This window comes from Mastigoproctus giganteus, chromosome 8 (assembly GCF_048544385.1).
Source record: "Mastigoproctus giganteus isolate SK-2022 chromosome 8, ASM4854438v1, whole genome shotgun sequence".
Taxonomy (NCBI): domain Eukaryota; kingdom Metazoa; phylum Arthropoda; class Arachnida; order Uropygi; family Thelyphonidae; genus Mastigoproctus; species Mastigoproctus giganteus.
In genome coordinates, this window is record NC_143582.1 from 42,970,373 (window position 1) to 42,993,239 (window position 22,867).

At 36.6% G+C, this 22,867-nt stretch overlaps 1 protein-coding gene across 1 annotated transcript in view; it reads left to right on the forward strand.

The window, feature by feature from the left end:
- Positions 1-22,867, forward strand: part of LOC150081489 (uncharacterized) — a 61,323-nt gene that overhangs the window by 22,783 nt on the left and 15,673 nt on the right. Inside the window, exon 2 of the mRNA XM_090379324.1 lies at positions 10,658-10,819. Within this exon, the coding sequence (XP_090235450.1) occupies positions 10,658-10,819 (162 nt within the window). The remainder of the gene's footprint in view (positions 1-10,657; positions 10,820-22,867) is intronic.

Below are 22,867 nucleotides of genomic sequence, written 5' to 3' on the forward strand. Positions count from 1 at the left end.
GATTGGAAGTTGGATATCAATTTAAGCCGAATTTGCAAAAAGTCGCAAATACGCTTAAATTAATATTTCCATGTGACTAAATCAATACGTTGGGCAATAGGAAACTTTTTTTTGGGTGAATTTAATTCATCTTTATGAAAAATTTTACACTATTGTGTGATTTTTTTTTTTTTTTTTCAATTGAAGTGAAAAATAATCCATTATAGTACAAAGATACATATAGTATATTGTCAATACGCATGGTTTTAAAATAATATATATTATAAATTTATGATAAATAACTATTATTTATAAAGGGTTAACATCGGATCTGGTCGACCATTCAGTGTCAGCACTTGTTCTTTTAAATCCAGGTCGAATAAGATCAAAAGTAGTACGTTATGTTATCTGAGAAATATTCACTGGCAAGAAACACCAATTCGAGTGGATCACGTCTGTAATCGAAACCCCTGTCATCGGTGCAAACGAGATGTGTGCGAAGCATGAGCAGGTTTAAAAGGAAGCAGGCAATGGAAGAGTTTTTGTGTTTTTTTTTATGTGAAACATCTTTTCGGGCATCTACAAAATTTCAACCAAGAGAATCTGATTGGTCACGAATACATGCGTCACGGAAGTGATACGTCATCAGGACCAGAGACGCTTCCCACGCTCCCACCATTAGTCTGTGGCGAGCACTCGACGCGACCGTAGTGTGGTCGAACTGCATTAGAAAACACAATAAAACAAATAATTTTCGAGAATAAAATATGAGTGTTCAATGATGCCGAAGTCAAGTGCAGAGCATTCTCGAGAGTACCGAGTAAGAATGAAAGCGACAAGACCTAAGAAAATAAAGACGAAGGTAGCAATGCGTGCGCGAGAACGAAAAAGACTATCGAGATTGCGCAAAAGACAAACAGAAAATCTAGCGTTGGATTTCCCAGTGCCTTCAACCAGCAATGCCACTCTATCTAACAAAAATGACTATTAATTATGTACAACGGAAGATTTCTCCAATTGCGGAGCAGATGAGTTTAAATGATCAAGCTCCTTTTCTTTACGCCGACTACTATTTACATAAGAACGCGCATCGAGAGTTGGAAAAACATTTATGAATAAAAGAAACGCGAAGGACGTTTCACATAAAACCGTCTATTGCGTGTGTTCGGCACACACACACCATTACCCCCCCCTTATATATATATATATATATGAAAACCCCAAACACGAAAGGTATCAAAACGTATAGTACTTAGTACCGAGTTGAAGGAGAGGGGATGCTGGAAACTTCGCTTTAGATAATAAACTTGGATTTCTCCACTTGATGCCTCCAATAAGCAAAGTGGTGGTATTGCACTTGTTGATGAGAGTTATCAACTACCAAGTGTTAGTATTAGTATTATATTACACTATTATATTTCTTACTTAGCAACTATAAAGATTATTTGATTGATTAATTAATTTATTTCTTTAAGTGACTAAACGCATGATTTTTAATACAGTGTACAAACCACCTTGCTCTTGAATGCATCAGACAGTCTACGCGGCAAACTTTTTTTTGTTTGTTGGGGGGAGGGGAGAGTGTGAGCCTGAAAAAAAATTTCATGAAATTTTTTGCTGTCTTTTCCAATCGCAGCCATAAATTCATATATATATATATATATATATATATATATATATATATATATATATGGACTCAGGACCGTGTCTCCCTAATTTAGCATTCCCTGGATCCTCTGACCACCGTTAAGCATATCAACGGCTCAATGAGAACGCCTACCTTTCTATTGTCGCAGTTCAGAAAACTCTGGTACAAGACAACGCGCCATGCCACAAGGCTCAGCAGACCTGACAAGACCTGAGGATAATTGTGCAGTCAGATATGAAATTCTCTGAGCAGTGCAGATATGTTGCCAGGACAGCTCATGTGGTTTTGTCAATGATATACAAAACTTTGCTATCAGGGTTAAGGAGGTGATTATCCCGTTGTATAAGGCCATGGTTAGGCTACATCTTGAGTACTGTATACAGTGGAGGCGTCTCCTTTTCTCTCTCTCTCTCTATATATATACATATATATGTTCACCTACTATTATTTATTTAGGTAACGTTAAGTTATCTTTTTGGGCCACTGACTGCGTGTAGGTATCCAGGTGTCTTGGACTAACTAGAGTAGAGTGAGACAAACTGAAGCATACACCAATGTAAATTCAACCTATTTAATATAAAGGTTTCAGGCATGGGATTATACATTATTTCTATAGATAATAAAGATAAATTACACAAACAAAAATGTCTAAAAAATGTCGAAATGCACAATTACCAAAGTTTTTACAAATTACAGTTCACAGCATGGATTATTACCAGTCCTCAGTGTTAATCTAGACATTAGATAGAAATTTCCTTTTTCTTTACATTTTAATCATTAGATAACAGGAACACAGAGTGCCTTTTTCTTAGTTTCAAATTAAGGTTACTCCTCGTCTTTGGGGAATATCCTTGATCTCGACATATGAATAAAGCGTACTTACAGTTAGTTTTCCCCTTCGGATCAGTTCCGTAATCTTAGGAAGAGTTTCCATTTCGGGTTTTGAATTCCGAAGGGATTCCTTTCTTATGCTTCCTCTTCCCTCTTGGACTATCAGATCGGAATCGTGTTGGCGGACCGTCTATTTTTCATAGCTTTTCGCATATCCTTAACTCATCTAGTCGAACTCCACTCAAAACTTCCTAATTGCCTGTCCTGCATATACTCTGGCTAATTTTTACTGATCTATAACTCCTTACGGCATACTCCTCGGTACCCAACTACTACCCCTCTCTTATCACGACCAAAGCCCTTATCGAAAAACCACCAGCTCTCTCTTTTCCCACCAAGCAATTCCTTATGTACTAGATTATGTTCTAAATTCTCCTCCCCTTATTTTTGTCTAATCCCCGATTAATCCTTTCGCTCTTGACGATCTAACCGCCTTCAGCCCGTTCCGCCGTATAATTCCCCTTGCTCGGCGTTTGTGGGGAAAACTGACCTGACCTGACTTTCTGTGGGTCTGGGGTTCACTTGTTTTCTGGGAATTTTGCCTCGCCTTTCCTAAACAATTAATTACCTGTTTCTATACTATTCGATTTGTTGGCGTATTTAAATAAGTGGTTGCTGAGTTATATTTTGGTATGGTATCCAAAATTTTAATATATATTTTATTTCCTTCATTATTAAGTAAGCCAGAGCTTACAATAGCTCTGGAGGCCTCAGTTTAGGAAGGATGTAAATATTTTGGAATGGGTGCTGAAAATAGCAATCAGATTGGTGAAGGAAACGAAAGGTTTCAGTCTGCAAATTACAGCGTCTAGAGACTAGGCACCTGCAGTGGTGATCTGATTGAGGTGCTAATGTTAATGGCATTCTTCCTCTTGCTGAGACTACACACATGGGGGGGGGGGCAGAAATTCTAGTTGAGGAAGGATGGTTGCAGGATAGATGTGTGGAAGTTTGCCTTCAGCCAGCAGGTGGCTGATTGTTGTAACAGGCTTCCATCTATTATTGTGGAAGTGGATGGTTTGAATAAATTCAAGGAAGACCTAGACAAATTCTTAGAGGGTATGCATGGGTGAAGTGTGTAGGTTTTTTTTTTTTTTTTTTTTGGCTGATGCTATATAAGCTTGCTTTCTTGCATCATTTGTCGCTACTAATACACTGCTTAATAAAATGAACAGAACATTTAGAAAACGTGGTGTAACTCGTGCGGCATGCGATGAAGCGGGACAAAATTTGGTATGGTGGTGTACCATAGAATAACAATGAATCAGGATAGAAATTTCGGACAGGTACAGGGGTTGTATAAGAATTACTAAAAAGGTCACATTACAGAAGTCGATACAAGATATTGGACTACCTCGTTGTGATATAACAGAAACGATTCCATTTTACCTACTTCGGTCGGTGATTTACTATGAACTAAAATGATGTGATGCAGGTGTGTTATGAATTATATTAGTATGTTATAAGAGCTTAATTATACGGATAAGTTTGTAGCCCGAATTGTATGAAGTAAGCTTGAGAGTTGTTAGAGCTATTAATATAGCTCTGACAACTGCGAACAGCAAGGCCGATTTACTATTGTGCAATTACGCCCAAATCCCCGCGACCTTGTTTCTAGTCTCTAAAGGCGTGTGCGCGCGCACCTGGGCCATAGACTACCTAAAGATGTGAATTTTTAATATTTGTTTAACTGAGAAAAGTTTTCTGTTAACTTAATCACCATCGATTTTCTTTAAAAATAAATTATCGGGTTGTGCGTTTCAGAAATTGCCAGTAACTATTCTTGAATTTAGGAAGGTTCATCTATAACGACTGGTAGTAGTTTTGCATAGTAGTTGCGAAATAGTGCCCTAATACGGATCCCCCCCCACCTCCCCTTTGTTTTTTAACATGCAGGAAGACTTGGAGATAACAGCACGATTTATTACAGCAGCCGTCAGAGAACTCATAACAGGAACTTCTACCATGAGTGGGGAAAAAATAATAAATAAAAAAATTAGAATGCACTTCACAGTGCTAGCTAACAGAGCTAGTTTATTGCCATTGTTAATGTATCGATATAACAAGGATATAGCTGCTATTGTTATTTTATAGATAGAAGAACAATAAAAACCTAGTATCGTTATAGAATGATATAAACGGATTTAGTGGTCTTCTGTATAATTTCGTAGGAGGTAATAATCACATTAAAAATGTTTATCGAGTCCATAAACTATAGGGATGATGCTGCACGAGCGTGTAAAACGCCGCTTATAAGCACGGTGTTCTATACTTACAGTGTGAAGTTAGGCGATCGCGTCAGAAACGCGGCGTCTAACAGGCGGTGAACTACGGGTTTTTGTCAGTCTCAAAATGAATATCATCCAGGTCGGTTGTGTGTCAGCACTCCGCGTCTATTTAAAAATAAAACCTGAAAAGAGAGATTGTCGATGGTAGGTCCATTCAATGCTTAGGAGCATTCTGTGTACTTACCCCCCCCATATATATATATATTTTTTTTTTTTCTTTATCATCATATTTTAGGGTATGTCAATAGGTAGCGCTTCGATGTGCTCTTAGTATTTCCGATTGAGAAAATTGCGAAAACAGGTGTCATTATTTTGTTTGCAACTTCCTGTAAGCTTAATTCATTTTCGTTATGCTAGCAGGATTTAAACCACTTAGTTAATACAAAAAAAAAAAAAAAAAAAAAAAATTATGATATTAGGGTACTCGTAAATGATTACATCTATCCATATTTATTTTGTCTGCAAATTGCGTGTGTTCTCTGGTCGATTTGCCTGTTTTCTGGACGAAAAAACTGCAGTTTGTGGGGCGGGTAAAACCTCGCTATCTACGCCTGAGACCGACTAAAAGCCCACTAAAGTTCCTCGCGTCATCGACGGGATTCGAACTCGGGCCTTTTCCACCCGGTGTGGGGAAAGACGGTGACGATCTACTGTGCTACCGCGCAGACACCTAGTTAATACAAAAATTCAAATTATTTTATTAGGGCCACCCGTAATTTCTTACATCTACCAATATATTTATTTGTCTGTAAATTGCGTGTGTTCTCTGGTCGATTTGCCTGTTTGCTGGACGGAAAAACCCAGTTAATACAGAACATCGTTCGCATCAGAAGAAGAAACTTTGCCATTGCAACGAGTTGTTCTGTTATTGCGCTGCTTTCGAACAAATTGCATCACCAAAGTTGTTAGTCTGTTTTGTTTGTTTTTTATTTTCCTTTATTCAAAAGAGACTATCTACTTCTTGAGGAGGGATCAGAACGTATTAAAAGAGGTTGTATACCATCTTTTAAATAAATTGTAGATTAGGCATTTGTTTGAAAGTAGTGCAATACCAGGGAATTGGTTGAGAAGCTGCTGATGTTTTGGTTTTCAGATGCACCCACAACTTGTTATTTGTGCATTATAGCCACAGTTGCTGATGCACCAACAAACTCAACAACAACTTGCAATATTACCATAATGCAGCATCGCATACAAGGTGTTTATAAATTATTCACTTGATTATGAAGCTCATTAAAATGTTATTATAATAGGTATTGTAAAATGGTTTGCTGCACTTAAAGCAACTCAAAGAATTTCTTATCACACAACACACTTTAGTAACCCTCCACATGAGTAACCCTCCACCTTTGAAGGCACATGGAATGTCAAGACCATAGCCAATTTCATTCCAAGTGTTTTGAAGCATCTCTTGAGAAATGGAAGTCACTACCTGTTCAGTCTGGTCTTTTAACTCTGTGACATCGTTAACGTTTTTTTGCATACACCTTGTCCTTTACATAGCCCCATACAAAGAAATCCATAGATGTGATATCTGAGTAATGAGGTGGCATGAAATAGGATCATCGTGGCCAATCTATTTGTTATGAAATTTTTTTATTGAGGAAGATGCACACATGCAAGCTCCAGTTTAGTGGTGCCCCATCTTGCTGTTAGAACACATTTGGCTGCATATCTTTCAGTTGATATGTATGCATGCAATTTTAGCATATGTAGGTTATTTGCAGAGTTCAGAGTGTTTTCATGGAAATAAAATGGCCCAATCACCTGGCTGAAGGACAGTGTGCACCACACGTTTACCTTGGGACTATCATGCTCGCGTTCACGAACTGAGCAGGGATTTTCAGATCCCCATATGCGAGAATTGTGTCTATTAACTTTATCATACTGGTGGAATATTGCTTCATCACTGAAAATGACATTTTCCAGAAAGTGCTCATCTTTGTCTATATGGTTGAGAATGTGAACAGTGAGTTCATCTTACTGAGGTTTGTTGTGAGGCTTAATTTCCTGGGCAATTTGCAATTTGTAAGCATAAAGTTTCAATCTCTTTTGAACCACTCTGTGCAATGTTGCTTGCAGTATTTGTAGCTTCAAGCTTGCTTGGTGAATAGATTTTGTAGGACTTTGAGTAAACACTTCCTGGATTTCCAAAACTTTATCTGCAGATACACTAGGCCTACCTTCTTCTGGCGCCTTCATAGCCAGGTGGGAAGGAGCAGCAGTGCGTAGCACACGCTTCGTGATTAGACCGGGGTTCGAGCTCGTCATCACCAAATACGGAGGATGCGGAAAGGTCAAGGGAATGACCACTGCATATTCCCGGAGCAATATGGCCTTAGTTGCCTCCTAAAAACCAAATAACAAAACAAAAAAACCTTCTCCTTTTTGTTGCAGTACACTGCCGGTTTCCTGAAACTCTTTAAAGCATTGCCTAATTGATTGTACCGCATGTGGATCTTTCTGGAATTCCCATTGAAAACATCTCTTTACAGTCACTGGAGATTTGGTATCCCACAGCCACAACATGCACCTTGCTTTCTCCTGCACTGTCGCCATTTTAATGCTGTAATGTCCCAACGCTTTACTGGGATCAAAGCTGCCAACTGCATGAGAAAAAACTCCTTGGTTGCTTTGATAACTGCCGCAAACATTTTAAGATACCTATTACAATAAAATTTAATCAAGCTTCAAAACCAGATGAATAATTTATAGACACCCTGTATATAGCAATACAATGTAACTATATCATCTGTAATAGTACATAATGTAACTTAAAATATAAAGTAAGCAGTGGTGAGCTATAGTGGGGTCGCTAGAGCCCATTGCTATTTATTCATTTATTTATTTTTTTGAAAATTTGTGAGCCCATTGTTGAAACGATCATTTATTTTACAAATGAAATCCTGAATTCAAATATTGAGTATCCAGAGCCGGAACTACGGTGGGGCGAGTGGGCCCCATCCCCAGCATTTTAATGGCGCAATTGACCAGTTATGTGTTTTAAAATTATTTCATTTTTGATTTAATTACACTGTTCGTTAAACAGAAGTAATTTGATTTAATGACTTCTGTTTAACGAACTTCTTTATAGCGATTTTTCTTTAATTCCCATTGTTTTGCATGATTGCTAAGGAACTTAAAACATTTAAAATAATTTCTGTAGAACGAAGAAAATTTCCGTATAATGACGGATTACGAGAGACTTTGTACGCATTGTTCCCACCTCTGGCCTTTAGGCAATTTATGCAGTTAGAAAACGCGAATTAAGGGTTAAAAGGATTACCGTTCCGTAACGTTAGTGGTGCCCGTAAAACCAGTGCAGCCACCTACTGATAAGTTGCACTAGTCAATGTGCTTTCCATAGCCAGTTTCTGTAAAACCATAGCCGGGAATGAAAAATAGCAATTTTTATTGTAATATTCTTTCAAAGGCCTCAGTTGAAATTTTCGCCACATTTTTTGTTTATTTTTAAATTTTCTTTTTACTGTGCTCTTTAGGGGCCATATTATCAGTTTCCACAATGTTGTAAAATAAATCACGAATTCAATAAATTTATATCATGTAAAGACAACATAAAAATCACATTAGCTAAGTGTGGTACTTGTTGTTAGGTGGTACACAGCAAAAAGAAATCACTAAAATTCAAAAGACATGAAATTTTCAAAATAATTAAATTGGCAATATTTCTGGCTGCACAAATTGTAACTGAAAGCCACTATTTCAGGTGTCCGTATTTTTTTTTTATGGTTTTCTGGTTTTTTAATTTTCACACAAACCATCTCTTGATAGTGTTTCACACAGATGATCTACTTGTGACTAATTCTTTGTTTGTATATTGCAAGCCGTGAATAGGTTTGCCTGATTTGGTTCCTGACAGATGCTGTTGTACTTATAAAGTGTCCTGTGGCTTTCAGGGAAAGAGCTGCATGTCTGGGCAGAGAGGGGGGGGGGAGAACCTACTGCAGTCACTAATTCAGTTGTTGGCAGTTTCACTTTATAGTTTTCGCATTCCCTTTATTTGTTTATTTCGCAGTAAGGGTCTACTTGTGGCTAATTCTTCCTTTGTATACTGCAAACGATACATTTTATAATCGTTTTATTATATGTGTATCTGTAGTAATATTGCAGGATTGTATGAAGATAAGCTTAGAGGGTGCGAATGAGTTATTGGAAAATTAATAAATGAAGTGATTGATACACCCGCAAAGAAAAAACAAAGAAGAATAACATTATTACAGTACAGTCTTGCATGTTTGATTATTTGTATAATTTTTTTTTTTTTTTTTTTTTTTTGCGAATTTTAATCGGTGATTTTAATATTATTAACTGTGATTATTGTCAGTAATGTGGTTTTTGTGAACTGACTATTAGTATTTAGATGTTAAAAAATAAATAATTCCTTTTGTTTTCTCAGATTCTCTTATTATAACATTCATAAATATACAGATTTGTTTGTAACATATACAAAAAAACCTGTATATTTATGAATGTTGTAAATATTAAATAATAATAAAAAATGTATTCATACACTACATGTACCCCTCAAAGTTTGCATTCCCCCCCCCCCCCCCCGAATGCATGTACTCTCAGAATTTTACATCTCAAATGCTTTGACTAGGGGAGCTGCTGACTGCAGTTCACTTACCATCAGGTTATTGTAATGTGTTCTGTTTGCCATCTCTTTGCAAAATTACCTTTAACCGGACATGTGGCTTCCCCTCTAGCCAGCCAAAGGGGAAGCCTTTGTATGTGGTCATTGTAAAGAGAATGAGGAGATTAATTGTGAATTCAGCATTCTGATGGACTTATATCACAGTTTGAAGAATAGGCTTGATGCCCACAAAAGAATTAAGGTAGTGGTTAAAATTACTGTCCTCCATTTCAATACCCCACTTACTGAAGGGTTAATTTCAAAATGGATCCTTCTGAATGTATTTCAATCCTCACTTACCTTGTGTCATGATACACAAAATGGCAGCTTGAGAATGTTCTCTTAATTTCTGATATCTGCAAGTTCTAACAGGTTAGAATATCCTTATTTTGCTGATATCATCAAATATGCATAACATATCAACCGTTGTTACAAATAGTGAAAGGCCTAAATATAGCCATTAAGTCAAAATCACATTTTTACTTCTCAGCTCCATTTTCTTAATAGATGTTGCAGTGATGTATTAAAAAGAAAGAAAAAAAAAAACATGATAAATTTGATTTATACTGTTGTCATAAGGTTAAAGAATCATTATAAAGGGTGGAATTATTTGACTTCACTTAAAAATTAATACTAAACTTTGGTGATATGAATTGAGTTTTGTGTGACCATAATATATTTTGCATCAGATATCACAATCCATAATATTAGCAAATTTATAATTAGATAAGATAATACATGTTACTACAGTACTAGTATTAGCTATATGGTGCAAAGAAGCATTGGGCTTTTGCTGATATCAGATTGAAAAAAAAAAAAATAAATAATAAATAAATCACCTATTTGATTCTCTCCTCACTTACGATTTTTATAGGTGAGCTTTCAGCTATCAGTCCTAACCAAAGCTATCATCCCCAACCACTCATGTAGGCAACTTATTCCAATAATTAACAACTCGCTAGCTAAAAGAAAACTTCCAGCAATCCAGCCTAAACTTTTTTTTTCTGCCTCCTCTCATATTTGAATTTAGGGCTCCTAGTTCTGCATTCATTTATAACAGTGTTTCTCATGAAGTCCTGAGCAAGGTAGCTAACAAAGTAGCTTATATTTTAGAAATTTATTCTGATGATTTATTTATTTTTGTCAGTTTCAGAAAATTATTTTTAATTTTGAAAATATTTTATGTACTTGAAACAGGAACATGCATAGAGTGCTACAAATGCAATTCAAAAGATCATCCAAATTGTGATAGTAATCTTGATTCTAAATATCTAATTGATTGCAATACATTAAAGGAAGGTCCAAAATACCTTGCTTGCCGTAAAATTGAACAGTGGGTGGATTTCAGCGTTTTGGGCCGTAAGTATTTGTTTGTAAAATAAATCAGTATAAATTTTTGATTTTTAATGTGTACACTTCTTCTAGAGCATTAAATTACTTTTAAAAAAAATGCTCTATGGATTCTCAGACTGTGGATCACATAAAAAAAAAAAAAAAAAGACTGTAAAAAGTGTGTGCATAAACATGCCTTGATTATTGGAAAATATTAAAGGTAAGAAAGCGATCAGCAACAGAAGAAAAACCAATTTGCGAAACCAATGCAATAAGCAGTATTATGCCTTTAACCTGATATTTTAATAGTTTTGGTATTAATAAAGGTAAAATTTTTAAAAAAGTTGTATCCCTGATTTTGTCTAGGTTTCTGTCCCAGTCTTAATCAGGTTTACATAATTCCTCAGTTCTTCAAGATTTAGGTTGTTAAAAAGTTAAAAAAAAAAAAAAAAAAAAGAAAAATATACTTTTGTCAATTTTATAAAATAATTTTTAATTTTTAACTATTTTAGAAAAGTTTAAAAAATATATATATATTTTTGTCAGTTTCAGAAAATTATATTGTTGATTACAATACATCACACCCTTAAAGCCTTCCTGCTTCAGTAATTGCATGCAAGAGATGCTGCTAAGTTTAATTTGTTTGTCAGCACATGCATATAATTATTGAGAATATGCTTAATTCTGAAAGAGATTTCTGTAATTTCTAATGAAAAAAAAAAGACAAAATATTTGTATATATTTCAATAAGCTTTTATTGAAAGTTATCAGGTGTTTCAGCTGTGTGCACCAAGTAGAAGAGCATGATATCGCTGAAATCACATGGCATTTCGGTGTGTGTGTGTGTGTGTTAGTTACTTCTGGTTAACCAAACATTGCACCTGATAGGGGCCCATTTTTTAAAAATTTTTTGGCTTTAATTTAAATTTTTCTTGAATAATGCCAATATTTCATCCTTTTTTAATGGATTGCAATATTTACTATATATAACTTCTTAAGTCTTAAAAAATATTAAAATTTTTAAAACAAGCCATGTGTACACCTTTTACTTTAAAAAAAAACAAAAAAAATATTACTTTTGCTAAAAATTGTTTTATGTATAATATAAAAAAATGTATTAGACATAAAACAGAAGCATCGGTCTCTTAGTCTCCCTTACACTTTCCAATTTAAAGGACCATTAAATGTGTTAAATTTCAAACTGTACATGTGCATATATTTCTGCTTATTTTGTATATTATTAAAAATAAAAAAAAAAAAAGACATATATTTGATGCTATTGGTTACTTCCATTTTCAGGCTTACTTCAAATTTTGTTCCCTTAACAACATGCAAAATTTGAAATTATGTATGTTGCTTCCTGCAGAGTAAGGTGCCTCTGTAGCCAGGTGGGCAGGAGCAGCAATGCGTAGCACATGCTTCTTGATTAGACCGGGGTTCGAGCCCGTGACCACCAAATACGGAGAATGCAGAAAGGTCAGGGAATGACCACCACAAATCCCCGGAGCAATATAGCCTTAGTTGCTAATGCTCCTAAAAAGCAAATAACAAACATCCTGCAGAGTAATAGCCATTATGAGATAATACCAGGTTTAATGTTATCAACTTCATGTTGTGAAAACAATAATAAATCTTTCAGAAACAACTAGGGTAAGATGGTAGATGTAAATTGAGCTAGTGGGAAAGGAAAAACAAGTAACTTGAAACTTTGAACAAACACAGCATCAGTGCTTGTCAAATACAATGCTATTCTTCAAGAAAAATCCAAACATTTGGAAAAATGGTTGCTGGGCACCTGACAGGTATTCACGCCCAATTTCTATATGAAAACTGTAAGAAAATCACTTCAGAAACTGTTGCAGTAAAAGTTTGACTGTATTTAGAAAGGTAGAAAAATTTTCATTGTTCTAATCATTTCATTGTTCCTAATCAATGATTAGAATATTATTTTCAAGGAGCAGCTGTGAGGTGCACCGCCACCACTACTGGGCTAAGTCCCCGTTGTTCAGACTACTACTGAATGAAAAAGATATCACCATTATTTACTGTGCTAAGTCCTTTTAAAGGCTTAAATATTCTATCAGATATCCTTATAAATTGCCAAGTCTTGGCTCAAAATCATCACCCATGTGTTTTCACCCTGGTTTTGTTCAATTACAATAAGCTAGGCCAGGAGTTGGCAACCTGCGGCTCGCGAGCCGCACGTAGCTCTTTGAACATGAACTATATTAAAAATAGCATTAGCATTAGTAGAGCAATATGATGCAAGAAAGCAAGCTTATGCAGCATCAGCCAAAAAAAAAAAAAGAAAAAAGAAAACCCTTCCACTTCACCCCTCCGTTTGTTCGAAATACCTGTCCAGCTGAGCCTTAAATTTATTTAGGTTATCAACTTCCACAACAAGGGATGGAAGTCTGTTTCACCAACCAACTACCCGCTGGCTAAAGGCAAATTTCCGCACATCTATGCTACATCTGTCTTTCCTCAATTTGAATTTATGCCCTCTCATGTGATTATTCTGAGCAAGAGGCAGTATCCCATCAGCATTGAGCATGCTAAAACCATTCAAGGCTTTGTACACCTCTATCAGATCACCTCGCCGGTGCCTAGTGTCCAGACACTGTAATTTGCAAAACTTAAGCCTTTCTTCGTAAGAGCAACCCTTCGTTCCGTTCACTAACCTTGTTGCCCTTCTCTGTATTCGTTCCAGCAGCTCTACATCCTTCTTGAACGAGAAACCGAAACAAAAAATAACTCAAGAAACCGTCCGAACAATGTGAGTCCCTCAGCATGTTTAAAGATGAAAATTACAGCATACTATCCTGATGTTGAGAGACTTGCTCAAGAAGTTCACCAACAAAAGTCACATTAATTCATACCTAATTGGATGTTTATTACGTTTTTTCAGTATTAATAAATAATATTTCAAAAAAAATATTTTTTTAATAAAACACCTTTCTACTCTATTCCATTTATTTACCCCCCCCCCCCGGTTTGAGCTGAGATGCAGCTCTTTGGATTCTTTTTTAATAAGATCAAAAATGGCTCTTCACTCAAAAAAAGGTTGCCAACCCCTGAGCTAGGTAATGCTAAACATACATATTTGATACCAGCTGAATGTGGTATCAGCACCAGTACCACCCAAATGGTATGTTACTGTAGAATTATTGCTACCCATGTTACCTTGCATTTATTATTGTTAAACCTTAATTGCTTAGTTCATCTAGATTCCCTTGAAGAAGCATAGCTTGATTACTGTAATTAACTGCTGTGCCTGCCTTTGTATCATCAGCAAACAGACTTAGACATCAGACTTGGAATACCTTCTTCAGTATCATCAATAAATACTGAAAACAGTAAGGGAGAATCTTGTGGAATCCCACTCATCACATTAGTACACAAACCACAATGCCTTTAATAACTTCTCTCTGTCTCCTTCCACTTAACAACCATTTCTTTGTCTATAGTAGTAATAACCTGCCCATAATACCATATTATTCCAATTTATACAACAATCATACAGGTAGTACAATATAAAAGGCTTTACTGAAATCTAAGCATAAGATGTCAAAATTATTTTTTTGTGTTCAGTTGCCTTGCTAGTGCATCATAGTAGCCAATGAGATTGGTCAAACAAGATTGTTCCTTAACAAATCCATGGTGTGATTGCCATATAACTGCATTCCTGTCTAGATGGTCCTGCATTATTTCTTTAACCAATCACTTCATTATTTTCCTTAGCACAGAAGGCAAACTTACAGGTCTATAATTACTCATTTCACCTTTTAACATTAGTATTATTAGTGGCATATGATTCAAGGAAGCCAGCTTATACAGCATCAGCCAAGAAAAACTTCTCATTTTGCCTATCCATTTGCTCCAAAAGTTTGTCCAGTGCTTCTTTGAACCTATTGAAGCTATCAGTTTCCACAATGACAGATGGAAGTTTGTTCTGGCAATTAACCACTATCTGGCTAAAGGCAAATGTCTGATCTGTTCTACAATTATCTTTCCTCAATTTGAATTTATGCCTCTCAAGTACATAATCTGAGCAAGAGGAAGAATCCCATCAGCATCGAGCTTGCTCAAACAATTCAAAACCTTATACACAGTGGTGTACTGGTAAATTTTTAACAACCAGTTCACTGAAAAAAGAACAATACCAAGAATGTGTGTATATATTTATTGTAAGTTTTACAGATTTATAACACAAAAATTTCATACAATAATAAAATATTCTTTTTTTATTGTAATTTCCATTTAGCCAATTGATTCTCAAAAAATGTATTATTTGAATTTTGCCGAACCCTATCTGTAGCCAATCTATGGTTGCGATTCAACCATAGATTTGACAAATGGAGTTGCATCCCAATCTGCGAAATCTTTTCCCAATAAATTTATAATCATTAAATCTGATATGTGATCTATTGTTAAACTATTTCTCACCCTTATACAAATTATGTTCATTAAACTAGAAACTTCATATCTCTAAAAACTTCATATCTCACTGCACAATTACCCTACGTCGTTTTCATTCTCCACTACCTGGAGTTTAGTACCGCACAGTTGGTACATTACTCTGGAGTTACTGCTACCCATATGCAGTGCTTTGCATTTGTCAATATTAAACTTCAGTTGCGACCTCTCAGCCCATCTCCCCAGCCTTTATAGATACTGTTGAAGAAGCATACCCAATTACTGTTATTAACAACCCAACCAACCTTTATATTATCTGCAAACTTTGAAATTAAAGCTTGATATAATTCATCAATATCATTGATAAATATAGAAAACAACAATAGTCCCAAAACTGAATCCTGTGGGACTCCACTAATAACATTAGTCCATAAAGAGCATGATTCTCTCTTAACAGACCCATGCTATTTCTGAACTATAACTGCAGCTTGTCTAGATGATGCTGCATTGCTCCTTTAACTAGTGACATTATTTTCCCCAGAACAAGTCTGTAATTACTCGTGTCACCCTTTGATCTCCCTTTGTTAAATGGGGGATACATTTGCACATCTCCAGTCCATGGGGACCTCCCCTGAATCCAAGTATGCTCCCATAATTTGGGCTAAGGGTTTACTTACTTCCATTTCTGCCTCCCTTAAAATAACTGAATAGATCCCATCCACCCCAGTTGCTTTTCTTATGTTTAACTTCAACAATTTTTCCTCCACTTTGTTCTCAGTTATTGCAAAATCATTTAGCTCTCTGTTAGAATTTAATACACTTCTGGCCTCCACTTCCCTATAGAATTCCTCATGTGTGATTGCAGATGCAAAATACTCATTTAGTTTGTCAGCTACCTGTCAAATTAGCGATACCAAGGGGGCCAATCGATTCTTCTCCTTCCTTCTAGAGTTTCATAAGTAAAGAAGTCTTTGCTGTTCTTTGCATCCTTTGCCAAATATTTCTTGTAATCACCTTTGCTTGCCTAACCTTTTTGTGACTTGATTACAGACTAGCTTATATCTACCATAGGCTTCTGTGTCACCTGATAATTTATGTGCACGCTATACATTTGTTTTCTCTGCCACAAGTGTCATTCATTCATCTGATATCCATTTAGGCCTAAACTTTGAAGTGTTTCGTAGTTGGAATGAAAAGCCTAGTAGCGTCCACGGTTACTTCTTGAATGCTTCCCAGTTAGAATTTGCTGTTGGTAACATCATCAGTTGGTCCCACTGTATGGAATTTAAAAACTATCTGCGGCCACCATAGCCACCTTTACAAAAACCCTTCTCTAAATCCTGATAGAAGTTACATCTTTAATTAAGTAAATCCCACATCAGTATGCTGTGACTACTACCACCTAGTGGTTCCTTTATTTGCAGATTCTTAATGCATGAATAATCACTGTTGATAATCAGATCAAGAGTATTTCTTCCTCTGGCTGCTCTCTAACAAGCAGCTGTAGAAAACAGTCATCCATTAAATCTACAAAAGCCAGTTCCAGTCCAGTCAATATCTGGAAAGTTAAAATCACCCGTTCGTTATAAGATGGGTGATTTTAACTGACATTCTGATATATTAGCCCACTCTATTTCTCTATACAGTTGTTTGTTGTACTCCTCAGGGTCGTTAGATCTATAAGACACACCTACTCTCATTTTTGCTTTCCAAGTGCTTATGTCATACCAAACTCACTGAACATTGCACTGGCCACCCATGTCAACTGGATGCACTGCCTTAGATTTTATATTTCCTTACAGCATAATCCCTCCGCCCGTCCTATCCTGTCTGTCCTTTTTATGCACATTGTATTCCCCATATTCAAATTCTGCATTCCTTATATCTGTGTGACACTATGTCTCTCATTTCCCAACAATATCCGCCTTTCATATCTTGACCAATGCTTCAAATTCATCAAATTTATTTACTGTACTCCTAGCATTGGTGTATTTGCAATTATACATGCAGCTAGTCTTACTCTTAGTTACCCTAACACAGTTCATCCATTTACTTGTTCTATGGTGATTCCCACAAGTTCTTGAAATCCCGATCACCTTGCTTTCCAGGCTGCTGCTGCTCATTCCAATAGAAGCAGTGCAAGAATCACTTTCACCTCTGCCTGTGACTACTGTTAATTGATTAGTCTGTGTTTCGCAGACTAATTGATTAACAATATCCCCCCCCCAAGCTATCAGTTTTCAAACTCGCCTAACACTGCCTCGATAGCATTAGCAAATATTCTCTCACCCTTTCTATTTAAGTGTATCCCATCCCTGTAGATGCAGTCTCTCCTGTTAAGCACTGACCATGCTGCGAAAAATTCTATCCCACGAGCCTTGTACAATCTTTTCAGTGCCAAATTGATTGACAAGGCTCTCATCATATACTCTTCCTATCATATTTGGACAGAATTACACACACTTTCAAATTTAACCCAAACTTGCAACTTTTTTTTCAACATTGCCCTGTACTTAGCATTAGCATTTTTTTAGCTTTAGCAAAGGCATATGATGCAAGAAAGCAAGCTTATATAGCATCAGCCAAAAAAAAAAAAAAAAAACACCCTTATTTCACCCATCCACTCGCTCCAAATGTTTGTCAAGTTCTGCCTTCAATCTATTTAAGCTATCAACTTCTACAATGACAGATGGAAGTTTGTTCCAGCAATCAACCACCCACTGGCTAAAGGCAAACTTCCACACATCTATCCTACAACCGTCTTTCCTCAATTTGAATTTATGCCCTCTCAGGTGATTATTCCTGAGCAAGAGGAAGAATCCCATCAGCATTGAGCATGCCCAAACCATTCAAGGCTTTATACACCTCAATCAGATCACCTCGCAGGTGCCTAGTCTCCAGACACTGTAATTTGCAAAACTTAACCCTTTCTTCGTAAGAGCAACCCTTTGTTCCATTCAATAATCTTGTTGCTCTTCTCTGTACTCATTCCAACAGCTCTACATCCTTCTTAAAATGAGGCCTCCAGACCTGTATACAGTACTCAAGGTGTGGCCTGACCATTGCCTTATACAAGGGAATAATCACCTCCTTATCCCTGCTAGAAAAATTCCTATATATCATTGACAAGACACCATGAGCTACTCTTGTGGACCGTCTGCACTGCTCAGAAAATTTCATATCTGGCTGCACAATTACCCCCAGGTCCTTTTCATTCTCTACCACTTACCACAGAGTTGATATGTTACTCTGGGATTACTGCTTCCCATATGTAGTGCTTTACATTTATCAATGTTAAACTCATTTGCCACCTCACAGCCTGCCTGCTTAACTTTTCTATATCCTGTTGCAGCAGTGTACTGTCAGTAGTGTCCTTAACAACCCTGCCAACCTTTGGTACTGTCTGCAAACTTGGACATTAAGCTTGATATACCATCATTTATAAATACAGAAAATAATAATGGACCCAACACTGAACCCTGAGGGACTCCACTAATAACATTAGTCCACAAAGAGCAGTGTCCATTGATTACCACTCTTCGTCTTCTCCCACTGAACCATCCCTTTATCCATAGCAGCAATTTGCCTCCAATGCCACACTGCTCCAATTTGTGCAGCAGTCTTCCATGTGCAACAGTATCAAAGGCTTTTCTAAGATCCAAATATATGATATCAAAGTTATTCTTTGCATCCAGTTCCTTTGTGACTACATCATAATATCCAATCAAATTAGTCAGACAAGACTTCCCCTTATCAAACCCATGCTGTGTCAGAGCTATAACTGAAGTCTTGTCTACATGATCCTGCAATGCTTCTTTAGCCAGTGCCTCCATTAATTTCCTTGGAACAGAAGTTAAACTAACAGGTCTGTAATTACCTGTGTCTCCCTTTGATCCTCCTTTGTGGATTGGGGTCATATTTGCACATCTCCAGTCCATGGGTAAGTAAGTTCTTGTTAAGTACGTTCACAGATCTCATACTCTTAATGTCATTAGTGCCAACGTATACAACAATATTACCTTTGTGCCCTTAAAAGATATCTGCTCTGCAACGTCATAAACTTTTCCCACTGGCAGATATACTCTGGTCCTGTTCCACCTATCCTTTTTGCACAATATATTTCCCATTTCCATGGCAATAGAGCCACCAACTACAACTAGCTCCTGTGGGACCAGTGCATTCTGCCTTGGGGATTGCTGCTCTGATGTATATTCTGATGCATTTCTAATGATTCCAGGAGCTTTAATATGCAGCAGATTTTGTTTTGTTGTCAAATGCAGACTCGAGGCTCATGAGGCAGATTTATCCAGCTAAGTATTCAAATGGAGTTTAGGACCAAACATTACACCTAATCAGAATGCATAGTTACAACAGGGATTTGGGTGTTACCAAACTCAGAGCGATTACTGTGGGATTGAGAGAGAGAGAGAGAGAGAGAGAGAGAGAGAGAATACTATCATCTTGGTCTTCTCAGGGTTGATCGTCAGGCCATAGTGTTGAAGAAAGGTTGCAGTTTTCATTAGACTATTATTAATGTGATTAGTGATTGGGATGAGGTTTGAACTGAGCTCAATTGGGATAAAAATTTTAAGATTGTCGGTGTAGGAGATGATTTTTTGGTTATTCCTTACTATAATTGCCGTAAATTGTAATATGGAATAACCATTTATTGGTTATTTTAGTGTGACTATAATTGGATTGTTATTTACGGCAATTATAGTCACACTATAATTGCCGTAAATAACAATCCAGAGAAGATGCCACCCTGGGGAACTCCAGTGGTAACAGTCCTCCAATAGCCTCCTCCTCCTGTGTCAAGACGCAACAACCTCTTGCCAAGAAGAGCAGTGAGAAAGCACAGAAATGTCTCCCTTTCTGCGATAGTATAATTCTAAAAACGATAATAGAGAAGGGACACTCACAGCATCAAATGCAGCCTCTATGTCTAAGTAAATTATGGCTAATTCCTGATTGTTCTCAAATGCTGATAATATTAGGGTTACCATCTGTCCTCTTTTAACCGGATTTTTTGTCTAAAATGTCCGGGTGGATTTTTATAAATTTGTCTAAATGTCCGGATTTTTATATTATACGCCATTTTTTTTATGCAAGCTCGACGAAAACTACCGAGTTACGTTATACCGAATCTTTTTCGGAATAGGACACGATTCTTCAATTCGAATTTCCGTGTTGACAATTAGGCGGAAGACCCCGACGACGCTCAGTTTAGTGCATTGAGATTGTTACCAACCCACCCTGCTTCAGAATTTACGCACATATAAATTTTATATAGTCTAGCAATGCAATATTTTGGTTTAGAGAGTAGATAACGCTTGAAGATGGTGTGCTAGAAAAAGATATATAAATTACATGAATTCCGGCATGTCAAATAAATATTGACAGTTAGAGGGACTGTTTTCTCTAGAAATTGATTGCAGCATATGAAAATGTGCATCATATGAAAATGTGAAGGTGTGCTGAAAATATGAAAACATGATGAAGGACTTGTACTTGAATGTGAAAAATTTTCTAGTGATACAAAAAATCTGTATAGAAATTGCATGGAATATTTAGATAAGCGGCTTCACCATATGGAATCCATTTCCTGTTTTATATGGATGAAAATAGATGCAGTACCAAGCTGGAACAATGTAGAATGTTTTATTTCCTACTTGATTGACAAAGGGGTAACAATTGATGATGTTAAGTGTTTTGACCAATTTAACAATTTGAAGAAATTTTTTGAGGGTCAAATGAATAATAAAGACTTTAAAAACATGCTGAATAGGTTAAATGTCAATTCTGTAAAAGGTATTTTGTTTTTGCAGTACAATTTCAAACATATGTCATGCATTGATTTTTACACATATTTGAGAGGCAATCCAGAGCTATTGAAATAAATAATTTCTCAAGACAAATGTGAATGTACTAATCCTAAACATCAGTGAATGTGGTTTACATTGTCTTTATTTTATTATTTTCATAATATATTTGTCCTCTTTTATTCGCTCCAAAACATGTAAATGTCCTCTTTTTATGAGTGCAGAAGATGGTAACCCTAGATAATATGGTATTTGTGGTTGTGTTGAGGTTTGTTGTCATTGATTGCTGTGAGAGAGAGCATAATGAATCTTGGGAAGCTTACCTGCAAAAATCTGTTTGGTGAGGACTGGTAGCAGCATTTTTTGCATCTAACTTCAGAAATGTTGAGGCTTTAGAGATTGGGTGGTAATGTTTAATTAGCGATGGATTATAGATCTTGGGTATAGCCTAATGCTATAGCTGATCCACTCAATTGGGAATGAACAAGTCTTCAGAATGACATTGTAGATAAACAGCAGTGGTTAAATAATAATAAAAGGGCTCAAGCACTTAACGATGAATTGGGGAACATTATCAGCACCTGCAACAACAGTGGGAGGCCCTGAGTGTCAAGTGAGTGACTATAGCGATTTCTAAGTGATATCAAAGCGATTTTCTCAAAGAGCAGCTGATAATTATAGTAGTATTCATTTTTTCTGAGTTATTTAATTTTGCTGTTCTAAAGTAAAGAATTTAGCGTACCAGAAGGGAAACAAAACAGAAGGGAAATACACTTTTCTTCTTGTACATAGGACTATTTATTAACGCACTAACTACTAACCCTCCTTTATCGCTTGGTCACTGGTGGCACCACTCCTGCCTCCATGTGGCAGGGCTGGAAATCTGGGAGAAGAAAGCCACCCTTCCAGCACAAAAAGGAGCAAAAATGGACAAAACTAAACAGTCCACTTATTGATCTTTTGATCCAGACCTAGATAAACATGATCGAGATCACGATGACACAACATTCCATGCTAAACGACAAAAAAAAAGAAGGAACGGATAATACCGTACCTCTCTTCTTAATTCTACACTCCTCCACAGACCAACCATTGAGTAAGCTTTCCCCGTTTTTGATACAAAAATGGCTTGAAAATGTGGCTGGCCCTCCAAAAATGGTTAGGCGATTGAGATCCGGAGACTTATTAATTGAAATGACCGAACATAGACACGCTGAGAGACTGTTAAAAGTATCTACCTTTGGTGGAATTCCCATGAAGGTTACCCCACATGCCACCTTAAACTTCTCTAAAGGGGTAATATCAGAGTGGGATCTTTTAAACGTATCGGAGGATGAACTTGTCCAGGAACTACAAGATCAAAATGTGGTACACGCAAAAAGAATTGTCATCAAAAAAAATGGAGAGCCCGTCCCTACTCAGACAGTGATACTCACATTTAAAATACTGTACCTACCTACCACCATAAAAACTGGTTACCTTAGGTGTCAGGTAAGGCCTTATATCCCAAACCCAGTCCGGTGCTTTAAGTGCCAAAAATTTGGCCATTCGCAAACTGTATGCAAAGGAGTTCCTGTCTGCCCAAATTGCTGGTCCTCAGATCACAATCAGAGTGACTGTTCTGCTGCAAAAATGACGTGCGCGAACTGCAAAGGTGACCACATGGCATATTCCAAAATTTGTGCAAAATGGAAAACTGAAAAAAAAAAATAGTGAAATACAAGGTCGAGAATAAAGTCAGCTACCGAGAAGCAAGAAAACTAGTTTCATCTGCTATAAACAAAAATAGTACTTATGCTAATGTAATAAAAAAATACTAAACAGTCTCCACTCAAAC